Source organism: Diceros bicornis, chromosome 15, assembly GCF_020826845.1.
Source record: "Diceros bicornis minor isolate mBicDic1 chromosome 15, mDicBic1.mat.cur, whole genome shotgun sequence".
In the NCBI taxonomy this organism is placed as follows: Eukaryota; Metazoa; Chordata; class Mammalia; order Perissodactyla; family Rhinocerotidae; genus Diceros; species Diceros bicornis.
In genome coordinates, this window is record NC_080754.1 from 31,417,915 (window position 1) to 31,444,907 (window position 26,993).

Below are 26,993 nucleotides of genomic sequence, written 5' to 3' on the forward strand. Positions count from 1 at the left end.
ATCATAAATGAAGCTAAAGCTCTATGCAGCCAAATGAAGCTAAAAACCTATGCATCTCTAAGGATGACCAGAAATCATGATATTTTCAGAAGCCCTTGGTAGTACTGTCTCTCAAATCCATTGCGGCCAGGGGGGAAAAGAAAGTTGCAGTTTAAATCAGAGGTTTCAAATGGTGACCCGTGGGTGGGCAGCAAGCTGGCTGTAGATGTTTCTGTCTGACTCACACACTATTTAGTATTTTTTTTTTTCTGAGGAAGATTCGCTCTGAGCTAACATCTGTTGCTAATCTGCCTCTTTCAGCTTGAGGAAGATTTGCCCTGAGCTAACATCTGTGCCCATCTTCCTATATTTTGTATGTGGGTCGCTGCCACAGCATGGCTGGAGATGAGTGGTGTAGGTCCGTGCCTGGGAGCTGAATCTGGGCCACTGACGCAGAGTGCGCCAAACTTAACCACTAGGCCACGGGGCTGGCCCCTAATATTTTTAGAATTAGCAGCTAACATTTAAAAGTAGGAAGGTTTCATGTGAATATCCAGATCCTCTAGGTCTTTTTACAAAATGCCTGGCTTCAGAGGCATTGAATTTGTGGCCCCTGATTTAAATCTTCACGGAACAGAAACAGTACTTGCCTGGGAGTCAGGAGACGTGAGTTCTGGCTCTACCACTAATCAAACAAGTTGCTTCTTCTCTCTGGGCCTCTTTTCTTCTTTTTTGCAAAACAAGAGCTATCATTGTTCTAAAATCACTTTCTAGAGAAACAAAGCAAATCTAAGGGTAAAAAACTGATATAACTCCCCTAGAAATCACACCATACTAGCCAGGTAGTAGAAAGCCTGAAAAATATTTCAGAACATATATAAGTAGTTGCACAAAGGATATCCAAACTGTAGGCATCTGTATAAAAGCCATGATAGTTCAGAAAGAGGAAAATATTTTTTAAAGGGAGAACTACTCTATTTTATCTATACACGGGAAGATTTACGCTTCCCACTACCAGATGTTGAACATGCAGATGTGCCCCATATCCATCTGCTCTAGAAATTTCCCTATTTCCACATTCCCAACTTGTAGTTTTGAGGGGTTGAGCATGCCACGCCTTGACCGCAGAGGCTTTCTGCTCCGCTGGCTTCAGACAAAGTTACCATTAACTCCCCAACCTGCAAGAAAATTATTTGACACAAAGGATTCCAAAATGTCCTCCTCTCCCCCTACAAGCCTGCAAACAAATGTTACAGGAATGAGGTCAGAAAGGAATCCCCCGCCTACCAGGCCTCTGAATTCATTTACCTACCTCAGAGCCCATTCAGAGCAAGGGGTGGGACCGGGAACAAGAGAGGCACAGAGGCCAAGTGGAGTTTGGGGGTCGAGCGCTACATTACAAGATTTGACAGGCCTTTGCCAGCCTTCAGCTTCTTTGTGTCTCTCACATAATAGAGAAACACAAACTGAGCAGCACACGATCTGTGGTTACACCCTCGGACAGAGCACACTCTTTGCAAATGCTAATAGTATTGTAGCATCCTGTCACCCGGGAACACAAAAAAGGATGTTGATTTTCACATGAACCAGAACAGGCCCATTGTACACAAGTTTGTGACCAACTTGTAGTATCTACACATCAAAAGCCCAGCCAATCATGGGGTACACAGCTGGCGAACCGCACCAACGGGGGCACCCCGTGGGGAGAATGAGATCCAAATGCCCCATCGACCGATATGGGGACAAAACACAGTACTTTTGACTTGAATGGAACTACAATCCCACAATCCCGATTCAGCAATGACTCTAGCAATTAGTATAATTAGCAGGAACGTCAATGTTTCAGGTATTTAAAAAGAGAAATCTGAATGTATGAAAGTGGGAGTGGCTTTGTGCTAGCGCTGAGAGCCTCCCATATGGTAGACGCAGTAAAGGGCAGGGATGTTCAATTAAGCATTCATATGAGGGATGTTCTGATACATGAAAAGATAAACTCACGAGACTGTTGGCAGGAAAGCATCTCACTCCATTCTAATAGTCTTGAGGAACTAGGAACTCTAAGGGCAAGAAAATTAAATAAAGAATATATATGACATTCTTGAAAATAAATGTAGTCAAAATTCTTAATAGCTAATAACTATAATAACCAATAGTTTTCCTTTCAAATGTTAAATTTATTAGAAATAAAAAGGCAGTCAAAATTTGGGAAAATAATATATTCAATCAAGGTTTTAAAAACTGGAGTAAAAATAATTCTTTATCTTAATAGTTGGGCTAACTCAAAAAGATTTAGTGAATCTGCATAGGTAAGATGGGAAAATGATTAATATGTTGAGGAGAAATTGCAAAGTACTCATTATTCCTAAAACTTAAGGTCTAGGGTAGACATGAGACTAGAGCCCCCTGTATCTCAATAGTGCCTTGTCCCCCAGGGCCCCACAGCGAACCACACATCTCTGCTGATATGGTTACCACACAAAATTCGGGTTCTCTTGCCGATGTGTGTAAATAAAAACCAATTAATTATGGCATCAGCTTTTGGGGGAGAAATCAGCTTTATTCTGTGAGATAGATCTGCAGGGAGAAAGGGGGCGTGTGCCCTCAGCTCTGTCTCCCCAATTTAGGATTTGGAGCAAAATTTAAAAGGTTAGGAAGAACAGGCTAGAATGCAGAAATGCCAGTGGGACAGGTTTCAATTGGTGCTCTTCAAACATTTAGGGTAAGGTTTTAAACATTTATGACAGGGTTCTAAACATTTGTGATGAGGTTCTAAACGTTTATGATAGGGTTCTAGACATCTTTGATGAGGTGGGGAAGGAATTTTAACACCAGATCTTCCTGAATGAGGGACCCCTCGCTTCTGATAAGAGGCGGACTTTCAAGTTCTGGTCGTGTCCCAGTCCTTGGGTTCCATGGAAAGGAAGATCTTTGGTTCCGTGGTCACTTCAGGTCACGATTTCTTCTTTTATTTTGGCTACGTGATTTTGCAGATTTTTTGAAAGACAATCCTTGATCACTTTGTTGATAAGAGATGGGGTCTGTTCGAACTGACTCTAAATGGGTCCGTGGCTACAATATTTCCATTGTTGTGATGCAACAACTGCCTCATGTAGTTAGGGAAAACCTATTCTGGGCCATTTCTGTAAAGTTAGCTCATTTTGCACTTTCTAGGTTTATCAGGGTCCTAATGTACTCCTAATTTCATAAATAACTTCGTTTTTCTAAAAGTACCTTTGAGAGCGAGCATATTTTGGAAAGTGCATAGGCTTGTAACCAGACTTGTTTTCAAATTTAGACTTTGCTACTAATATGACCCTGGGTGATTACTTAAAACCTCTCTGAGCCTATTTCCTCATCTATAAAATGGAAATACCACCAGTGAGAATGGATGCAAAACACAAGAACACTGGTTCCTTTGCTCTAGATTCAAGTTCTTAACTTCAAAATTCAAAAGGAAAACCAAAAACATTTCATGGGATCAATCCTCGGTAAGATACTGACAATTAAAAAGGCTTCAGAGGTGTTTCTAGATGGATCCCAAAATGCTAATGGCGAGTGACAGTACAGTTCTTTGTTGTGTTCTGAGTCCTGCTAAGATCTTTATAATGGCCCCTTAGGAGGGTGTGTTACCATCCCTGGAATGGCTGCAGACTGAGGCACCTCTCTGCACCTTTCCTCCCAACACACATCAGGCACCTCCTCCTCCTGCTCGTGTTGCTCAGAGCAGCGGGGAGGAGGATTCACTATTGCCACTGGGTCGTGCTATGTTCCTAAGGCATAGGTAAGGTGACTTCTGGTTTTTACTGTATATAAATTGATTGTAGAAAAAAATTATATACATTTGGCATACAAGGGGATTGGCTGTGTACCACCTGGAGCATCACGGACTGCAAGTTGTGAGAACTTTCAACTTAAGCCCTCTAGACAAATACATTTCTTAATGGAGAAGTAGTAAGCGTTGCATTCTGTTAATGATGCATGACTACTACTGTGTTACGATGTATGGAAAAGGGAAGTTAAAAACAAAAATGCAACACAAACTAAGGGAGCAGAAAAATGGATAGTTCATTCCCTAAGAGGTAAATTAATTTCAGCATTTCCTAGCAGCTGAAGCAAAGAAATAGGTAAGGTCTTGAGTTCTCTTTGACAGAGGGAAAGCAGCATATACATTTGTCTGGAGCAGCAAACTTCGCTGGCACTGAAGTATCTAGTAATCCTTACTTTAATGAATTTAAGTGATAACAGACATGTTATTAGGTTTTACTTCTGCAAAAGATACTGTGCATTTTCTTCAAATAGGTGTATCATATAGTATTTGTCTGTGAGAGCCCACAGCATGATATATTAAGAGGTAGGTAAAGGTAAGTAGTCCAGGCAGTATAGCTTTTTGATGATCTGGCCTAATTCCCAGATAAATTTTAGCAAAGCAAGAAGATGGAGTTCACCTATTCCCTACATACTTTCCCACAAATGTTAGAGGTCTCAAAGCTTTCGGCAAGTGTTAGATCATGTAAACCATGACTATATTTTCTGACAAGCGGATAAAATTCTACTTGCCATGTTGTTGCTATGTGATTTAGTGACTCCAAGAGTAAGCAGAATGGACATTCAGCTTAGAACATTAAGGACTGTAACTTGTAATTTAAGACAGCCATAAGACATGCCTCGTGTGGGGGGCTGCTGGCAGCGTCACGCGTGGTGACTGGGTCTTCAGTGAGGCCTCTGGCCTACTGTTTCTTAAAAAAACAACTTTTTGAATTTTCTAATACTTGGATAGGAACCAGGCTACACCTGTGTTAAGCAAATAAAAAAACAAATAATAATTATTTATCACAAAGAGTGAAAATCTGATTTAAAAACATTTAAAAGTTGCAGTTACCTTGCTGTCAGTGACTTGACCCCAAATGAACCTTAACACTGGTCCCACAGAATGTGAACCTGACAAGAAGTCTTTCAGAGAGCGATCATATATGCTCTCAATTTTCAAGCTAGTAACTCAACTCTGTCATTTCAAGATACATATTTAATCCAATACCTTATGATGTATGTTTTTTTTACCCTTACTTTATAAAAGTGTCTTCTTCAGGCTAAAGAGCACTCAACGTTTAAACTTTCCTGATACTCTCCTGCTTTTTAATCTTGGACAATTTTTGTAGTACTTGTCTTAACTCAAGTTTGCTACATCTATCAACTTAGTCTAATACATGCAGAAAATATGACTGGCTTAGTTATCACAAATTGGGTATGCTTATTATAAAACGCATTTTTTAATATAATTAAATAATACATCTGTATTATTTACAAGCACATGGTAGCTACCTCACTTTGAAAGAGATATTAATTCTTTAATTGGAAGTGTTAGAAGAAAACAGATACTCTATTAAATCTTTAGGAAGTAAACTCTTCAAACTGTTTTGATACATGAAGATTTTGAACTTGAATTGCACAAAGGATGAAAACTTAATTTAAAATACAACTACTTTTCAGGCCTCACACTAGGACTGGTCTGTTAGCTCTGATAAGTGAAAAAATGTGAATATGACTGAAACATGTTCTTCCCTACAAACCTTCTAAAGGAACTCGAAGACTGTCTCTTGACATTTATTCACCAGAAATATACCTTACTCCAGCTTTCATGTACTACTTAGTGAAGCACTTATGACTTTGAGTCTTTTCCTGCTTGACTTAGCCAACTATATGAATCCTCTGCCTTATTTTACATGTTTAATGATCGACAAATATTTAATGAGCATCCCGTATGAGCAAAGTTCTGGGAGGAATAAAAACGCGAGTAACGGGAATTCATAATCAGTTGGTAGAGGGAACTAAGTGATTTTTAAGGTTTCTCCTAGTTCTAAGACTTACGTATGACTTTTTAGTAAGCCTCATGTATGACTGAATATGTCAGCATCATCAACGAAAACAATGGCCATGGCAGCAAAATGCAATTAAACATTTTTTGTATATTTTACCAAAGAAAATACCAAAATGTTTTGACAAGTATGAAGACATGAAAAAAAGCATTGTTTGACCATGGATTATAACTGTGAAATGGGAGGCACGTGGAAAAGCAAGGATGCAGAGAAGAGCCACATTAAGAGGCTTATTAGACCACGAATCTGGTTATACTGTGGGGTCGAATTATGCTCAGGTCTCTCTCTCTCTCCCTCATTAAAACAGAGAAAACTTAAAAGATGCTCTCCAATATAGATTTATAACATGATTTAAATATCTTTAATTACTCATCTACACAAATGACCTTAGATCAAGCACAGGCAAAATGTAAGTTGTAATCACATCTACATGTAGTGTGAAGGTTTCTAAAAATAATACAAAGTTCATTTACCGTGTACAAGTAAAAGCAAAGTTTTAAATATTTAAACACATAGCCATGATTGTTCAAAAGGTAAGCAGATTTGCAAGCACATTTCCATATTGCTAAAGCACCTAAAACTATAGCACATACCAGCTTAGAGAACTGAGACAAAAAGCATTACTTTGATCCCCTTTATTGGAAAGCTAAAATACCATATTTCTTTTCGAAAAAAAATACATCTAAAATAAACATAAATTTATTAACTAGTTAAGGAATTTATCTCTTAAACCTCCACTCTGAATCTTAACATCATATGTAAAATTCCCACATTATAAGGTTAGGAAGCACCACAATCTAGAATGTTCCCTACTCATTTGTACACGATTCATTTGCATTTGGAGGCTGAATTATTTGTGGGAAGGAGTCTGTTGGAGTAATCTGAGAAATGGGGAATAATACAAAGAGGAGAGAATATAACTAAGCTAGTAAGAAAGGCTGACTGCTCCACCTGTAACTACAGCTCAGTCGGCTCAACCGTGAAGCAGTGAGAACCGCTTCTGTCCCATCGTGCGTTGCCTACAGATACTTTCTAAATTGATACCCTGACCAAGTAAGTTTTAGATATAATCTATTTACAACTGTTCAGTCTCCCATACAGAGCTTTGTTCACTCTATTCTTTGCAAATTCTGACAAGGAAAACAAATGTTTCCTGGTCTAGTTAGAATTTAACTTCTGTACACTGAGTATCTGAAGTGATTTGTTTAAATTTGAATCATTTGCAATTTTTGAACTACAGACACAACACACAGGGTTTACTGTTGAGAATCTGAATTTTATTTTTTCTTTTAATGACATCTGCATTTAATAAATATGTAGCTTTCAAAAAAAAAGGCATGCTTAGTATGGGATCAGCTAAAAAGGAAAAAAATACATAATCCATGAAAGAAGTCATATAACTGAGGAGGATGGGGGAATGTCTGGACTCTTACATGGGACTTTTAATAATATTAATTTTTATCATCTATTTATATACTTAAATTATAAACATTGATCTCAAAGAAATGAAGACACCCCAACCCCCTTTCTTAAATTTATACAAAGGGATGTGATAAAAGTACTAACTTAACATCAGCCTTTTGCTTGGGAGAAATTTGTAGAAATACAGCTGAGGCCATTTTTTCCTATCTATAGCTCACAGAAATAAATATGGTCCTACTCCCTTTTTTCTTTAGAAATAGATTTGTAGTTGTAAAGTGGTTGTGTTTTACAAGTGCAAAAATGTTAATTACTAATTGCATGATGTCTGCTTCAGTGACGGAGTTACCTACTGGCCAGCACTGGTTAGAGGGAGTTAACCAGTGAGGTCATCTAATCTGTGTGCAGAACACTGAGGAGCTCTACTCCCTTTCTGTCCATCCACTATCCCTAGATCTGAAAGACACGGGGAGTGTTCTTGACTGCTCACCTACCAAATAACAGCGTACACTGCTACTAGCTGCGTAAAACTGGATCTACTTTTCTTATCAAATAGTATAAAACAAACATTTACTGATTCTCAATTCTGAAATATTCTGTGATATCCTTCAACATTGCATATTAAGTGGCAGATCTTGACAGAGATCTCAATGAAATGTATTAAAAAAAGGGTAGTAAGGGAACTGTTGACAAAACATAATTCCAAGAAAACTGTAAAATTAAGTAAACTGTAAAATAAAAACTGTCACACAATGGGCATTTTTATTAGAATCATAAAGACTTAATAAAATGGCAGCAAAGAGCAGAGTTAAATGAGAAAGACAGTTTAAGTCAAAAATGGCATATCTCTTTGCTTGAAAGTCTTTTAGCCAATAAAAAAAATTTATACAAAACACATGAAAGTGCTGTGAGGTTATTATTGTAATTGAACTGCAATGAATTAAACTTTATATTTTTCTTTAAACGTTCAGCTAAGATGGGGGATGGTCAACACTGGTGAAATAATTTCTACTTAAAATACAGCCTATTAAGAAAAGCCTTTTCCTGATGCCTAGTTGAAATGTTTGACAACAGTCTAAATGAAATTAGTCAATTGATTATTCTTAATCTTGCCTATCCTGTGTCACAATCCAATAGCTCCGTCAACAGGTAAAAAAACACTGTTAGCAGAAAGCCTAGCTCAAGTATACAACATCCAAAATGAATGAGTTTCAAATAGTTACAGAGTGTACAAAACATCAACCGAATCAGATAGGTAAACTGCTGCCGACTCAGCTTCTAAGGCAACTCTCTAAGCTGTCAACGAGGGGCTGAAATCTCTCTCACTGTACACAGAATTGAAATCCAAATTAACCTGTTTCAGGGGTTCTTCTGTTAACTGTTTTCTTTCACATGATGAATATAAACTGAATTATCATGGCCAAATAGTTTTTGGATACAGAACATTACAGATACAGACAACAACTCAGCGGGTTACCATCATTTTATATACAATTGATAGCTTTTAGAACACTGCTGTAAGTTTTATTTCAAAACACCTAGCATTCTTCTTCTGGAAAAGAAAGTGACATCAAGTAATATGAGCTAATGTATTAGTTGAACTAGTGCCACCACAAACGAGACAACAAGCAGGAGAGCAGGTTTCTTATCTTCAAGGACTGGACCTAATGGCCATAGCACTTACATTATCCCAATTTGTCACTTCAATGCAAGGTAACAGGATGTTAACGCCATTTCCTCTGCTCTGCCATTCAAAAGGCAGCTGATGGTTAAAGTGCCTCTAACACACGTAAATTATTTTTATTCCATGACTTTATTTTATGTTTATAAAGGTGGAATAGCAGAAGAAAAAAAGGCAGGACAAAAGACTTTGGAGGTCTCCTTCTTCAGATGTGATGTAGAGGTGATTACATTATCAGTAGGATTCTGTAAAAATAAACACAGTTGATAAATTTAGGTCTGGGGAGACAAATGCAAAATTTCTAAGTAAACTTTATTACTGCAGGATTATAAAAATTCTGAAGCTTAACTGCCTGACTTTGTTAGTTTTATTAAATTTAAAATATCACCTACCATAACAACATAATTTTATCAAACACAACGTATGAATCAAAAAATGCTAAAATTCATTTCCTATAGAAAGTTAAAAGCATACTATATTAAAATCGATCAGTAGAAGGAATCTGTGTACGGCTGTGTTGGACATAAACATCTTCAGCAAGTATCAGAATTAGTTACTTAAAACTATCAGGCTGAGGAACTCCACACATGTTAAAACCATCATTGAGAAACTATTCCTTAAGATGCTCGGTAACTTTCATAAGATGGTCAGAATGAAGCAAGGCTACCATTTTGGCAGATTTATTCTTTTAAGTGGATTTGGAGGGTACAAAATAGATCACCTGACCAGTTCACAGATATCTGTAACAGTTCAGAGTCATAAATCCCAACGGTTAGGAAGGGCCTCAGAGACTAGACAGGTAGGGAAGAAAGCAAGTTGCAAGGGATTCCCTGTACACAAATAGCACATCCTGCCTCTTAGGACTGCCCTGGCCTGCACATGGGACAGCCACTCCGGCAGGAAAAGCATGTCCCAGCAGCAACGGTAACTCTAGATGTTACACTGACCAGCTTTGGGGAGTGACACTCAATATCACGTAAAGCATGGTCTGGCTTTGGGCTTCCTCATTTCATTAAAAAGACAGAAATGTAGTTTATAATTTTAATGGGGTTTCTGTGACTTGCATGAATTTTATCCCCCCTAAAACCACATTTGTAAATAAACAAACAAAAAAACCCCACAAAAATATCAAGTGAACTCTGGTGCTGAAGAAGAGAATCTCCATGTCCAGAAGGTTCTCAAAACGTGCATCACTAACATTAACGTAGTAATTATGTTGACAAGGAAGATATCATAACACTTCACGGTTTTAAAAGAAAATTTTCTGATGTTGTAAAAAACATTTACCAACATAGACACTTAACACTGGCACTATTTTTGGCATGTGTTAAAGACTATTGATATTTACTTTCCAGACATATTTTTGTATATATCTGTACATGTCTTAACTTATGAAAGAGACAAACAAAACAAAGTAACAAAGCATTACTCTAAAGCTTTCTAACTCCTTCCTCTCTCAGTCATTGCTGGTGCAGTGTTCTGAACGGTGTGGGTCTGAGCTGTGCTTCCCTTTCCAGCTTGCTCTCTCAGATATATTGCCCTTACAGTAGAGGAAGGCAGGCAGTTTGGTTTAAGAGCCTTTTCCGAATGGAGTGCACAGGGAGGGAATCTTGCACATTTCTACTCCTTCCAGTTCTGACTGTGTTGCAGGCAAACTAAAGGGTAAAGCTCACAGATACAATGATTAATTAAATATTTTAAATAAATGATAATGTCTTAATTATAGCATTTTCCTTCTCTCAACTTCTTTACTAAAAGCAAAAGACTTACTAATTATAATTCTTCAGTGATAATTAACAATTAACTATGCTACTAAGGGAAGTCTTTAAAAATACCATATTTTATTGGGAACATGCTCATAATGCCAAACTATAGAATCATACAAGAAAGTACACACATCCAGAAGAGTACTAAATTCTAAGGCTAAGTTACTTTAAACAGGAAAAAGGTATATCTAAATATTTTTAAACATAAGAGAATAAGATTAAGAACAATTATTGAAATTTTTAGTCAAGCCAAATAAAAAGTTTTGCCAGGTAATATACACATAATTATCCATCGAATACGAATAATGAGGAATAAAATAATGAGAGCTACAGTTCAATTCTTTACGTGCAGAAAATTTATGAGCCACCTGCATATTATGAAATATCTTAGCTTGGTTCACCTTTGTTCTGTTCAAAATGAGTTCTAGAGGATATTTTTAGTTCAGCCAGAAGGCAATCAAGTTATTCAAAGGAACGTTATAGATATGAAATTTAGAATATAGTTTCAGAGATTCCTGCCATTAAAATTATTTGGTTACATTAAAATTATTAAGCAGTGGGCAAGATATAGTTAAGTAGAATGATAAACTATTAAAGTAAGTTTAAAATATAAATTTTGCATTTAGTTAGTACTAGTGCAGTAAAAGGACTTTTACTTACTTATTACAGTTTATTTCTCCTGATGAAGAGCTTCAATAAAAGCATCAAGTTTTTCTTGAATTTCTCTAACTTTCTCTATAGAGATAAAAAGATGATAAATTGGCATCATAAATTGTAGGAGATAATTATTCAATAAATGGTCTGGGATACTTTAACTATTTGGGAAAAGGGGAAAAAATTACCTTAGCACCACACACCACCTTATATGCAAATAAAGTTCAAACGGACTGTAGTAGCAGCTCTTAACAACTGTTTTGGAAAAGGGAAGCAGGTAGGGTTTATGACAGATCCCTTTGAGAAGCTAATAAAAGTGATGGAATCTTACACAGAAAAATGTATGTATAGATGCACGTACAATTCTGTATAGAATTTTAAGGAGTTCTCAGATTCTCTGGTGTCCAACCGAGGACTCACAGTTTGCAACATTTAGAACAGAAGAACATATAAACTAATAAAACCATTTTTAAAAATTGAAAGAGAATGCAGGTGAGTATTTAACTGGCTTTAGACTAAGAAATGACTTTCTAGGTATAAAGTAATGGAAAGAGTTACAAAGGAAAAGTTCGACCAATATGACCATATTAAAATGTACACTTTATACGTAAAAATGTCCTAAAATTAAAAGGCGAAAGAGAGCTGGCCTGGTGGTGTAGTGGTTAAGCTCACATGCTCCACTTCAGTGGCCCAGGGTTCGCAGGTTCGGATCCCAGGTGCAGACCTACACACTGCTCATCAAGCCATGCTGTTACAGTGTCCCACGTACAAAATAGAAGAAGACTGGCACAGATGTTAGCTCAGTAACAGTCTTCCTCAAGCAAAAAGAGGCAGATTGGCAACAGATGTTAGCTCAGGGCCAATCTTCCTCACCAAAAAAAAAAAAAAAAAGATGAAAGGAAGTGCAGGAAATATTTGCAACAAACATGAAAAGGGCAATAACATGTTAAAAATACATGCAAAAATGTACTTTTCTAGCTATGAATGAGGAAAGGAAAGTTTAAAAACACCAGAGCCACTAAAGACAGATTTACATTATTTTATTTGATTTCAAATGTTCATGTTCATAGACTTGAAAATAAAATCTATAATTTCTCTCTGAAATGTAAAGATTTCCTTCACAAATGTAAACTATTCACGGTACATGTCAATCTCCTAATATTAGAAACGGAAAAGTTGTGATTTATTCTACTTCACTGCTAACTTAATCATGTAAATCCTATTTTAAAATACAGGTTATAGTAGGCATAGCAACAAATATTTTTGTCCTTTAACACAATTTAACAATTTAATTATCAATTGAAGCAACTGGTTCAAAGCTAGTGACCCAGAGGCAAAACTGCCACGCATTCTTTCTATCTATAGAAAAATCATCTAAGATGCATTAATATTCAATATTTATATCTTTTTTTTTCTGTTTGGTGAGGAAGATTCGCCCTGAGCTAACATCCGTTGCCAATCTTCCTCTTTTTTTGGTTGAGGAAGATCAGCCCTGAGCTAACATCCATGCCAATCCTCCTCTATTCTGTATGTGGGATGCCTCTACAGCATGGCTGATGAGTGGAGTAGGACCATGTCCGGGTTCTGAACCCGCAAACCTGGGCCGCCGAAGTGGAGTGCACGCACTCGGCCATGAGTCTGGCCCCTTTAACATTTATATTTTACATTTAAAAGTAAATAATCTGCAATTGAAGATATAAGTATCCCTTTTTACCAGTGAGACAGCATTTATGATGAGCAGCCAATAAAAGGGAGATTTGTCCTTTTTACGAACTCATATTAGCCTTGCAGGAACTCAACAAAGCCTACCATGGTTGCATATAAAGAACATAACGTCTTCATATACTTTTTCCAGTAATTTAACACTTCTAATTCTTGGTATTAGACTGAGACTAACAAAATCTGTAGGAAAAAACCCCCTATTGTTTTAATCAAACTATTTACTGAGGAAATATGATAATAGTTATTGCAAAGGCAGCATTAACTTCTTATATATAAAATTAAACCAGAGAAACTAGAAAAAATAATCCCAACCCAACTCTTGGAAGTTTAGTCTGTACTTTTTGGTAGTCTGTACTATTTTTTAGCCAGCAGTCAAACTAGTAAACATACTTCCTTGCTCAAAATAAGGCCATATTCTTACTTTTAAAATTAATTCATCTAGTTGCTTAGGAACAGCTTCACCTATTTGCCTCAATGAATACTTAGAGAGTTCCACAGAGTGCAGTTCATCAGGTGAAGATGGTTAAGGGGTGGGGGGCGGTAGGAGAAAAAAAGAGTTTTCTAAATTATCTCATAGAATTTTGGAAATGGATGGGGTCTTTAAAAAATCATCTAGCTTAGACAGTTAAAACATGTGGAAATCTAACACGTGTTTAGAGCCTCAGCAGCTCCTCTGAACATTTCACTGAGAAATTATTTCTACTTGGGAAAGCTGTACTGTATGAAGAGAGGAACTCTATTCTATTTGCTCCATGATCTGAGCACAATCAGGCAGCTGCAGGGCCAGCTCTATCCATCCTTTTGCCCCGTCAATGACCTCCATCCTCAGCTGGACAGACTATCTGTGAGTGGGTGGTACAGTAGCCTCACTCACAAGAGACTGCTCAGAGCAAGATCTATTTGTATTGAAAGAGACCAAGAGCCACTCCGATGCAGGTGTCTAACTGTGGAGTCTGAATCAAATTCAAATTCTTCTACAATTAGAGATAAGCAATATTTTTTCTAAATGAAAGTAAAAGGACTATTTAATTAACTTGAATATGAAAACCACAGGATAAAGAATTACCAAATTTCTCTTAAAAAAGCTGTTTTTATAAAATATTTTACAATTAGAATATCAGGACACTAAACCACCATACCCTGAAACCTCAGGAATGACTCAAACGGCGTTTAAATAAGGTTCTAGGAAGTAACGGGGGTAGGGAGAAAGGGAGGGGAGGATGGAGGTAAACGTTAAAATAGAATAACTGTGATAAATGTATCCTTTTAACACTAAATTAAAAAATGCATTTCTTTCTTGGTTCCTTCACGGATACAATGCACTTAATGGAGTGATACGGGGACACAGATGATATCCTGTCTTTGAGAAACATTCCCTGCTTACTCCCTACCTCATTCTAAGTCTGTGAAGTGTCTACTATGTTTCCACTGATTTCAAATCCCACATTACATTTGGTCCTCATACAACCCTGCAGGTCTCACTGCCAGAGGAGGACACTGAGCCTGGAGAGTTAGCCATGTCCACGTTCCTCTGATTCAGAAACACATGCGAGATCTGCTACCCTATGCAGACTCTAAATGTAACAAAACAAATGCTATGATTTCACATGCATTTGTTAGAAGTTTTACTTTTTATGTGAAATAAGACATATTTTGGTAAAAATTAGGGAATGGAATAGTTAATAAGCACCTCCTAAGAAGTTCTGTGTATAGGAATGACTAAAAACGTAAAATATACTATCATCCTCTGATGAGTATTGTCACCTCTTGAAGAGACTAGATCTATAGACATTCGGAGAAACTCTGGAAGAACCATATAAGACTACAAAACTGGACAAAAACAGTTCAGCATCCTCAGTTTCCACAACAATGTCTGGCTTACTATAAATGCTCAATAAATACTTGATAAATGATAAACGAAGTTCCCAAAAACACAGCACAGAAAATAAGTGCTGGTGGTTATCAAGAAGGAAAAAAACCTCAACAAGCTTACTGGATGTTATACCAGTGACCAAGAGGAAAGAAGCCAGGACCACAAGAGCTAGAGCAAGCCTAGGGACAGGAGGCAGGGTACACATTGACAATGATGGTCAACGAGAGCTGGTGGGTCACCTGAACCATATAAGCAACATGGAACACTCGGGTCTCACAATACAATACCAGGGGAAATAGAAACTTCAACTTAATTACTGCACCTTATCACCAGGCTAAAATATGGTGATATACACACGCACAGGCACTCGTAGCTTTAGAAAGTCAACTGATTTCCTACTTTGCAAGGAAGCTATACTACAAAGAATAAGCAGCATTATTTCCCAGATTTGAATTCATTCATTTTCAACCCTGATATAAGTTTTCAGCACTGTCTTCTATACTAACTATGCCATCCAGCTGTGCAGAAAACTGAGTTATCCATAAAAATCGAGGTTGAATGTTAGCAACTAAAACTTTCCACTTTCTGACCCTTCCAAATTAATGTCCCAGGATTACAGTGTTTTCAAATCCCAAAATCTCATTGTATTTAACTATTTCACCATTAGAAATTACTTTCCCACAGAAATATATGTACAGATTAGCATGGCTAATTATACAGCAAACTCCTTTTTCTATTAAATATTTGAAATAAATATTTATAGCTAAAGAATTCTTATAAAATTTGTGATTTACTTGTTAAATTAAACCAACTCAGGAAGGGATTAACAAACTGCTATTTCTGTTACACTGAAATAGCCAATTCTACATGTAGTGAATACTGAGTCTACTTTCCATTTATCCAATGTTTACTTAAAAGATGAACTATTTCAAACATCAATTCATTGTGCTTCTTGATTGAGTCATGAATATTCCCATAATCCCCAACTCATAAACCGTCAGGCTCAGTGAATAAAGTTCCTTCTCTTTTTTCTTTTCTTCAGATGACTTGACAGTCAATCATGTTTTGGGTCTCTTTATCTCCACATGAAATGATACGGCTACTCTCCTTTTCTTTTTGAGTTTTCTGATACTTGCTCTAAAAGTTTCAAATATAGACTAATCTGTAATTAGGTTTTGAATACAGTGTGAATACCAAAAGGCCAAACCCGGGAGAAGGCTCACTTCACTGGTTAACGACAGTTTAGAACAGGAACAAAGCACCACACGCAAAACACTACCACATGCACTGAAATAAACCTTTTTACAACTTTTGATGTTTTTAAAGAAAGCATGAAGAAACAAGCTGTAAACTTACTAATGCAGTGTACACATCCAAAGATCCAAATGTACCTTAATAGAACTGTTTTATAACATGCTACATACACACTTTATATGAAGCTTAAGGACACCTTGGAGGTGAGATTCTGCTGTAAAAAGCTGTTCACTAAAGGACTGAAAATTAAAGGAACACTTCTTATTATGTAATATATGTTATTCCTGAAACAGCTTGCTTTTTATTAGACAATTATACTGTGAGTGCCCTTCAGAAGTTTAGTGTCTAAAGGAATCCTCTAGGGTACAGGGAAACAAGGAAACAAACAAAAAAAAGTGAACAAGAGACTAGATTCAAGAGTGTCAAAATTACAATCAAAATCTTAGATCCTGCACAAGAAAAGTGTTCCTTTTACAGCTGATGAAAGGAAGAACCAAAGAGATATCGTCAAAGGTGTATAGCTATATCTGACACTTCTCTTCTGAATCGTGGCCCTGTACTTTTCTCCTTACAAATAGGCAGGATTATTTTTAAACAGACTCATTAATGAAGACCAACAGAAAACTTCTGCTTCTTGCACAAGAAGGAGGCATCATTTCCTACGTCCTGGAAAGTTGTTTGAAATGTCAAAGTAATGTCAAAGCTGGGTTCCAGGCTTCCAGGGGTCTGTGAAGGTGGTAATACAGTTCTCTGGGTTATTCCAGTGTTTCAAAAGTTCAAATGGAAATCTTTGTGTGGACTAGAATTACACCTACTGTCATAACAATTTTTTTTTAGGCTGATTAGGAAATATAATTCTAACTCTATGTTTCTAATTAAAAAGAAAATAAGTGTCTTATTGTAGACAAATCTTCTAAAACCTGGACTTCACAGGAGTATACAATAATGAAAGGAGTGCTTAATAAAAAAAAATAATAATGTTAGGAATCTCTGGTCTAACATCTCTAATCATCAATGGGGTAGTTATATGTTTTTTTTATAGACAAGAACATAATGTATTAAAAGGTAATGTAATCAGGAAAACTAAGTTTCTAGTCCCAGCTTTGCTCTTAACCTTATGACTGCAGACAAGTGACAGCCCTAGTATCTTTCTCTACAAAATGAGAGAATTGTCCAGAAGAATTCAAAGCCTGTATTACTTGAAAACTTAGGACTGGAATATTCTATTCTAACTGATCGTACGTTTTAGTTGTATCTTTTTAAACTTGTTAGTTGTCTTTTATTTCTTAGTATTTTTATTTATTTGAAATTAAGTTCCTAGTAAAAAATGCAATCACAAATTATGATATTATTCTCACAGGGCTACATAATTCACTTTGGAAAGATCCATTTTATACTGTTTTTTTCAGGAATCAGTGTGGGACTGCTTGTATGAATTATCTACTTACAAAAAAGTCTGTCACATAAAATCACTCAGCCTAGCACAGCACTTGCTATGTAAAAGATGTCCATGAATATTCATTCACTGTTCATTCATTCATTGTTGAGTGTCTGATTTAACCAACACTTAATTCAAATATTAAAGATGATTATTTAAAAATTTGCTATTTTCAGACCCCAAAACAATATGGTTTAGAAAGACAGCTGCTATAAGAAAGTATGTGAGGTAAATTATAACTTACGTCTGCTGAATATATAAATAGCTCAATAGTAACTTGTGGATAAATTCAGATTTCTTTTTTTTGAACTCTTAACTGTGAGCATTTCTACCAGGGTCCTTTTGGCTAATACAATCAAAACTTCTTCAAATATTTCTTAATATTTTTAAGCCTATTCCCCAAAAGACTTCAGTATGGATGAACATAGAACAGACTTGTATTAGGCCTTTATATTTGGTTAGGCCCTCCAACTTTCTTAAGTAGATGGCAACTCTAATTTCAGCTCAGCTAACTATTAATTCTCATGAGCCTGTCGTTAACTAATAACAAGTAGCACCAATCCAGGTGTTTGTCAATGTCAATGAGTATAAAACCTTGAACTTACTGCTACCTGATACTTACTAAAAGGTTTAGCTGCAAGAAGAAATATTTACATAAGATTGTAGGGAGGATGTATAATTCATCTATTTCTCCAGATGCTATATATTTCATCTTTAGATAAGTCAAACCAAATAGCTATGTATCTGGACTGCATCATTTTGATTTCCCTCAGAATTGTTTATGTTATCAGTCTACATTGAGGGATATTACAGTAAAGAGCCCCATGAAATTCATGATTATATGGAGCCATTTGACTGACTACTTCATACAACTCAGTGTTCCTTTCCTGAGGACTGATGAAATTTCCCTCAGGTGTGCACAGGAACACCTATACTTCTCCTAGGCAACTGCTGTGCTGTTATCTGATGGCCACCATAAATCACGTGCATCAACTTTGCTTTCCATTGTGCATCAGCCACTGGGAAGCTCAGGGCTAAATTTGCAGCTTGCTTATAGCAAAGTACACAGAACCCTTGAGAATGTATTTTGAGGGGGTACAATCTTACCCCAAGTTTCACATTATTTCATTTGCCTGGATTTTCTCTTTCCTTCCACCCAACTTTTTCACTTAAGTATTTTTACTCTTTGCACAGGATAGATCTTTGTAAGCTTCCTCAAATCCTTTTTTGGAATAAGGCAGGGAATTAATAAACAAATGAAAAAGCTAGTCTGTAGAAGACATACCACTAGGCAGCTCATTCATGTAATATACTATCATATTCTAAAAGTGGTCTTTTTATACTGGTAATACTTTTTAAATCAGGAGTTTAAGAACACTTTTGGAGGGACAATATTTGTCACATTTAACTTTCTATGAATAATTTCTACATAAGAGAAAAAATTAATTATTTTTATTTCTGCTCAATTCTTGGACAACTCAACAATATAAATATCTATACTTAAAGTATTTATTTTCAGCAACAAAAATTTAAAAAATCATAAATTTTTGTGGGATTCATGACTGTCTTTCTAAATGTAAAAGTTAGATTCTAAGATTATAATCACCTACCGTGAATTACTTTCTTCTGTATCCAGTAAGTAAAATGTTTCATATTAATTACATCTCTCAACTTGAATTATGGAGGGAAAAAAAATCCTTAAAAGTTATTTTATATGGTAACTTATTAAGGACGCATTGCTTTATTTTCTCCAAAAAAAAGCTTAAATAAATAAACTATTTCAAAATGAACACATTCCTTTTGTCCCCATAGAAAAATCTAAATATCAACTTAATTTAGAAAATATGATTTAGGTAATTCATTGGGAAGGCTCAAAAGACTTTAGCCTAATGACTGGTAAAATATTTGGTTCCAAGCAATTAAAAATGTTTTAAAATAATCTATCATGTTTTTCTTTACTATTTCCTCTTATTCTTAAAAGTATATTTTACTCTGAATTTTGTTAGGAGGAAAGTTGAAACATTTTAAGAAAAGGAAAACCACCCAGGCAGCCCTTAAAGAGACAGGACATCATTTATCACCTGCAAAGACAGATTTATAAGAAGAGGGCCCCTTCTGTTCCTTTAAGACTGCAAAACAGATGGGAAGTGAATGGACAGTCAATGGGACAAGAAAACACACGGGAGGTGCTGCTGTATGTATGTTCCCAGCACAAGAAAGAGGTCAAGATTGTAACTGCATGACTGGGGCCTGGAAAGGGTCTTTCTTCAAGCTGTTACAAAGAAAAACGCTGTTCCTCATCCTGCTGTCAAACTGTTATAAATATTGGTTTGTCAAAAGACCTTCAGTGCTGAAGCTTTAAAAAGGAGGCGTAACAGACGAATGAATCATGAGAATGACTCTTAAACAGTCAGCTCATTAATGTAATTTTAAAAGTAAAAAAAAAAAAATACAAGAACAGAGAATGTAATTCTGATTTATGAACCAAACTAAAAGTTTATGAAAAAAATATGGAATTATTTATAAATTGCAGCCTTTAAAAAGTCATAAATTGAGATGAAAAACAAAAATGAAATACAATAATATCTCTTAAATAAGATGCTGCACTAGGACAAGGTATTATTAAACTTATCACATGGAGAACTAACAGGCATTCGTGTTACGTTAGGCTGATTTCATAAATATTCAGTTATTTCTCACAACAGCCCTGTAAGAAGGCATCATTATATTGGTTCCATAAGTCAGAACAGGGCTCAAAGAAATAAAAATAACTTTAGAATTAATTTCTTACATTCATTGATTTAGAAAATCACCTTTAAATTTTAAGTCACAATTTCTTTTTTTCTACAGAAAAGGAAAATCACAAAATTGAAATAGCAATGAAAATACACAGATTTATAAACTTTGGGTTTTTTTGAAGAATGAAACCATTACATATGTCTTTTAGGAGATAAATTCCTTGTTCTAGATTCTCAACGATTAGTTTAACAAGGAAAGTAGGTTCTAAAATTAACATATTGAAAATAATATAAAAAAGGAAGCCAAATCATATGAATTTTCTTGTCACCCACAAGCATAAATCCAAAGACTAAAGGTGAACAGAATTCCAAAACAAATCTAAAAAGATATTATCTCTAACACACGGTGTTTGCCCCAGCTTTGCCATAAATATTTATATAATTGGCTAAATCCTTCCCCCTCAATGAGCGTCAATTTTTCCACAGGAATAACGGGAATAATACCTTACAAGCCTCATATGCCTGTACAAGGCAAACATGGACAAACATAACACATTTTTTGTCAAGTGTAAGCGCTATACAAATGTAGCGGACAGAGTTCCAAGCAGAATTTGGATTCCAAAGTCCCAAACGATGCAGTTACATGACACTTTCTACTCCCGAGTTCTCGCCTGGCTCATTGCTTTCTTTTCATCGTCAGCAATCTTGGAAAAAACAATTTCAGTAGAAATGAGAATAAAAGATTACAAAGTTAAGAAGGGAGTGGATGGTTAAAAGCGGAAGCAGCAGGGAAACAGTCAAAGGTTTTCCTGTGAAAAAGAGAATCAAGATCAAAAGCAGCTAAAGTGCACGGAGGACTCAATCTGATAGTTTTAAGATGGGAATGACCCGAGCATCTTTGAAGAAAGGAGAGACATAACGAAGGCACAACACACACAGGAAGCGCAGGGTCCTGACTACAGGTGGGGATCAACTTTCAAAGGAGTGATTTTCAATATGTCATGCTACAATACAGCCTCTGGAATACCTGCCCTATCTAAAGTAACTGGTACTACAGGTTCTATTTTTACTAACTATTGCTTATTCTTTTCAGTGAGCCTTTCTGAAATAAATTTATATAAAGAAAAGAAAGAGAAATTTAGCCTACACTGATAGATGAGAAACCAGAAGTAGGAGCAATGACAATGAACTGAAGATATGGGGGTTAAAGAGGAAGCCAAGCTAAGATCTCCTCATGAAAAATGTATTCCAAAAATGTGACAGAAATTATGTCCCTAAGACCCCATAAAAAATTTTGTTAGAGTACAACGTTACAGCGGTTATCTCTGGGTCGTGGCTATTGTTTAAAAAATTTTGCTATCTATATTTTCTAATTTTCCACAATGCATATGTACTAGTTCCGTGATAACAAAAAGGATTAAAATAAAAACAAAAACACCTAAAATCTGGTAGTGTACTTGGTGAAGGCAGGTACAGTCTGTACATATGACTCAGAGGATGAAGTGGTGGCAATAAAAGGCGAGATTAAAAAGACCTGAATTTCTTGGCCAAGAAATAAGATCTAACTGAAGTATAAAAATTAGCAAACTTTCTACAACTTACAATACTAAAACTAAGGAATAGACGAAACAGCCATTCTAACAGACATTAAAATGGACTATTTCCATACACAGTAGGTAACAATGAAGCAGAGAAAATCTATTATCTTCAACGGGTTGCACAAGTTTGAAAACTTCACTAGTTCAAGAAAGACTCAAATTCATTCACAGATGACAGATCCATGATGGGCAGTTACTGGAAATGAGACGAATTTAAATTGAATCCCAACCACTAAGGATGATACCATGATGAGCAATCACTACGTGATCCCATGAAATGTCTCTTGGTGTCATAATCACCAAGAGATTATTTGGGCAAATTTTCTGTCACTTTTTTTTTTTTTTTTTTGTGAGGAGATCAGCCCTGAGCTAACATCCGCCAATCCTCCTCTTTTTTTTGCTGAGGAAGACGGCCCTGGGCTAACATCGGTGCCTATCTTCCTCCACTTTATATGGGACGCCGCCACAGCATGGCTTACCAAGCAGTACTTCGGTGCGCGCCCGGGATCCGAACCAGCAAACCCCGGGCCGCCGCAGCGGAGCGCGCGCACTTAACCGCTTGCGCCACCGGGCCGGCCCCTCTGTCACTTTTAAGATTGATCATATCATGAATTAGCTTCACCATTTCTATGAATATGATAATTAAAAATATGAAATTTCTAAGGTAATTTTGAATTATGCTCATTTGGGAAAAGAAACAGTTTAGAAATGTATAAAACAGTAAAAAATTAAAATTCGTTTTGCCTTTAACCCCCCTCTCCAACTACCCTGGGAACCCTCCTTCACAGAGGTTACCAGTTTAGTGAGCATCAATTCGTTCTTCAAGATTCTCTCTCTGTTTAAAGAAATTTATTCATATCTTGCTTAATTTTATTTCTTTAATATACTGTTTCACAGGCCAATGGATTATTTTATGATTAGATTTAGTTTTCAAAGACTAGATTCCATTTTTTTTTCCATCTTAGAAATGGAGAAAATGCATAGAATTAAAAAATAAAACAAATCAAAGTTTGATCCAAACTTTGAAGATGTTATTTCATTCTAAACTCTCAATGGGGAAGTGGTAAGCATTATTAGCAAGGGAAAAAAAACAGCTTAATTTCTAGTTTTAATATGTGCATTGGCCTTTTTATACATAAGAATATACACATAGACACATATCACAATAACACATAAATAAAACCTACTTGAAAATGACAAACAAAAAATTCAATCCATAAATTGAGACCTTTCTTATCTTTATTCTTACTTTTAATCAGTTAAAATGTGAGTTTAGAGCAAAAAGAATATACTTGCTACTGAGGCACTGAGTACCAATAGCCTATATAAGATTACAGAGAAGTAAATATCCTTTTAATCTTGTACCAATTTATCAATATCCTTCAATGTTGCCTTTAAGAGAGACTTAGGCCATGAAAAATGTGCTTGATTCTAAAAGCCCCTTTTTAAGTCCGGATTTTCTCATTAATAACCTGGGAAGCACAGCACTCAGGCTCGTCCTGTGGAATTCTGCGTGTAAATAACTACTTCTCTAACACAGAGGACTCTCCCTGAGGATTACTTTATTCTTTGTGTCAACTCTCTCTCTCTCTTTTTTGGCTACAACACAAAGCAGAATCTACTTCATCTATGCAGATTCAAGATAAAAATAATCCTTCACTATCTTCCTTAGCTGCTTTGTCAACTGCACCTTACTATGAAAAATATTATTTCACAAAGACAGAATTTAAAAATTTAATCACTTTTACCCTGAAAAGATACCTTAAAGATCTCAAACACTGATAACATAAGACAGAAAGAAGTTATTTATTCTGTGGTGAAGAGAAACATTCCAATCTTTCCACTTTTCAAATATACTCATTTCTAATAATAACTATTCCAAAAAGTACACAAATGTCAAAGAGAATGAAAACATTCCAATCAACTTAAAAATTCCTAATAAATATAAAAAATTATGAAAGTGTTTTGGTGAATTACATGGATTGGCAATTAAGAAATCATCAGTGACCTAGAAAGGAATGGTTTCTCTAGGGTTGAAAGCCAGATCACAAGATGTTAGCAAGGGAGTGGGTGGGAATAGAGGTGGATGCAGCAAATGCAAGCTGCTCTGTAAGAGATACGAGATGGCAGCTTTCTTGCATGACAGAGGGAAGGAAGGGTTCCTTAGGACGAGCTTCCTTCTCCCTCTTTTTTAAGTCAAGGGGCCTAATGAAGAGTCTGCATTAAAAGGTCATGATCAAACAGTCACTGAACACATACAATACGCAACAATATATGAATTTATGAAAGAACCAAATCACTTTGGCAGAACAGATCAATCACAGACATGAACAGTTTTTTTCTTAATTAGTAATTTTGGTTGATCTACAGTTGCCTATGGTGGGAAGCCTGTCTTTTGCTCAATTAAACAACACTGGCAGTAGTTCAGTAAGGCTTTTAATCACTGAAGGAAAGTAAATTAAGTAGGGAAGAGGAAAAATACTGGTTGGGGACCAAGTGATAATGATCTAGAAGAAGGGACAGTGAGAAACATAAGAAGAAAGAAACAAAGGGAAAAGACTGCTCAGAAACTTGCTAGAAACTAGGAGAGATGAGAAAAGCAGTATTGAGGTCTCATAATTATTGGCCAAAGAAACGCAGTAACAGTATTTACATATAAATGATGCTACAGGGATTATGGTCCTTACAGTTTATGCTTTCTCCTACTCTAGTCTCTGTAATTGTGCTTTTTTCTAAAAAAAATTCCTCTCTGGAACTAGGTACCTAAAATTCTACAACCCAATGCCACCCTCTCCTCCTTTATACCCTTTAAAACTCATTTTCTTTGGTTACATCTACAGAAACTAAATGAACATGCTACTATAGATACAGTTCAAATAACTTACCAAATTTTCAACAGTCACACGGTTTATCAGATTCTACTAAAAGAATATATATGTCAATTTTACCCCAATTAATAAAATGACAAATTGTACTGCTGTGAACAGAACTCTCTAGAGTACTGGTTTGGGGGCAGGAGGGTGGGTGGTGGCAGCGTATGGCAAGAATTACCTATGGAGACTTGTCGAAAGAGGCATGCCCGAGTCCCACCTCAAGAAAAACAGTTTTAAACATATGACTTTACTGTTCCATAAATTTAAGTTCCAGATTCTGAATATAATACTCTTTCTAGGCTGATTTTCAGTCTCACACTATTTCCTGGCCACTATTTTCATCTATAATGGCCTTCAAGGATACGGCAGGTATGGAAGAAGTTTAGGAATGTGGAGTAATCAATGGAAATTAAATTCAAGAGTATCTTGATATTTTTCTTTTCTAAATGAAAAACAACAAAATCCTTTTGGCTGAGAGTTCCATCTAGATATGTTCTGACTACTTTCTATTCAAGTTTTAACGTGGCATGAATATATTTCTTAACTGTCCTATAAATTAGAATTATGTTTTAGAGCTAATGAAAGGATCTTTTTAGATTTAAGCATCTATGGTGCATTTCTCTTCCAATCTTAGCTTTTAAAATGGCAGTATTGGATCATTCCGCTGCTGCTCCCTTTTTATCACCATAATTTCCAAAATGCACTGGTACATTAATTATGAAGAACAAAGTTTTCATTATAAAAATTACTTCTATTACTGAATATCTGGTAGCTCAGAGAAAAAAGGAATTTCCATATGTAGTCTATATTTCTAAGTTTTTAGAGTCAAAAGTGAATCTCATGCACACCAAGATACAAAGCTTGTATCTTTGTCCCTTTCTAATTATCAAGAGAAGGCATAGGATGGAGGATAAGAAGAGACTGGGAATGTGAGGAGACACAAAGACGAGCCCCACCAGCATTGTATACTCCTAAGAGAAACAAACTTTAAGTTTCAAGAAACAATTGCTTGCTGTCTGGGAGATGCTCAGGCATCAAACAATAAAGAATAGTCAACAGAGGCAAGAGGCCGAGCACGCTGCTGCGATTCCTACTCTAATCCCCACCAGAGCTCTAGTAAAAAGGCCAGCTGTTGCCACCTCGCGTAGGCAGTCAGCAGAGCAAATTAACTGCGGGAGAAAAAAGCTACGGATATTGGAAAATTCTAATTTACCAGCCTCTTTAAGCTATAGTTTTTAACATTAAGGACATCAAACTATATCATTAAAATAAGCCTATGCAATGGTAGCCCAAGTAAAAGAGTTTACCACTGTTTTCACATTTCATTGGTAAATGAGATGTAAATACGCAGCATTCAGTTTTGACTGAAGCATATCTTCTATTCACATAAAGTACAGGAAATATGAAGAAATACATTGAAGCTTGTTATAAAACATTTCAATACTCCCAGACTAGCTCAACAAAAAGCCTCAACTTAGAATAACAGCCGTCATGCTAAATTAAAGATTCTGTACCTGTTATAGCTGGACTTTAAGTCTCTAAGCATGAAAACACCACAATGAAAAGCTGGGTCTGAATTCTGGGCAACTTAGATCTTATTTAACCATGGGTGAATTTGACAGAGTACACTTTGAGTCATGTCTACAAGTCATATGAAGAAAATTACCTTCCTTCAACCTGTTAGTGTCTTTGTTTACACTTTAGTGTTCTCTTACCCAGATGTTCTAATTCTATCAAAGTTTTCATATCGTTTGAAAGTTTAAATTACAAAGCTTTTTATAATGTAGGAAGTACAAAGGATGATAATGATCATGATCTTTATCATGATCATCACTAATATGTATGTCTTTCTGACCTACACTGTATAGGACACTGTTAACTATGGAAGCTTCCAAATATAAAGGATCATTTTATCTAATTATATTTTCCAAGTTTTTTTTTTCAAATTAGTTTGGCACAGTAGTTAAAAGACCTGAGCTCAAATCTTGGCTTTACCACTTACTATCTACATGTTTCTAAGCCTCCATTTCTTTATCTATACAATGAGAAAAATGACTGTACCTATGAGAATGCATCTAAGTACATAACCTAATAACTGGCACAGGAAAAGTATTCAAATATTGAT

At 35.9% G+C, this 26,993-nt stretch overlaps 1 protein-coding gene across 4 annotated transcripts in view; it reads right to left on the minus strand.

Annotated features, from left to right (window-relative positions):
* Positions 1-8,738: 8,738 nt before the first annotated feature.
* Positions 8,739-26,993, minus strand: part of OPA1 (OPA1 mitochondrial dynamin like GTPase) — an 87,670-nt gene continuing 69,415 nt past the window's right edge. For all 4 annotated transcript variants that reach the window (XM_058556100.1, XM_058556105.1, XM_058556101.1 and 1 more), the window contains 2 exons: positions 11,379-11,453; positions 8,739-9,197 (listed from right to left, as the gene is read on the minus strand). In XM_058556100.1, the coding sequence (XP_058412083.1) occupies positions 11,389-11,453 (65 nt within the window). In that variant the 3' untranslated portion in view covers positions 8,739-9,197; positions 11,379-11,388. The remainder of the gene's footprint in view (positions 9,198-11,378; positions 11,454-26,993) is intronic.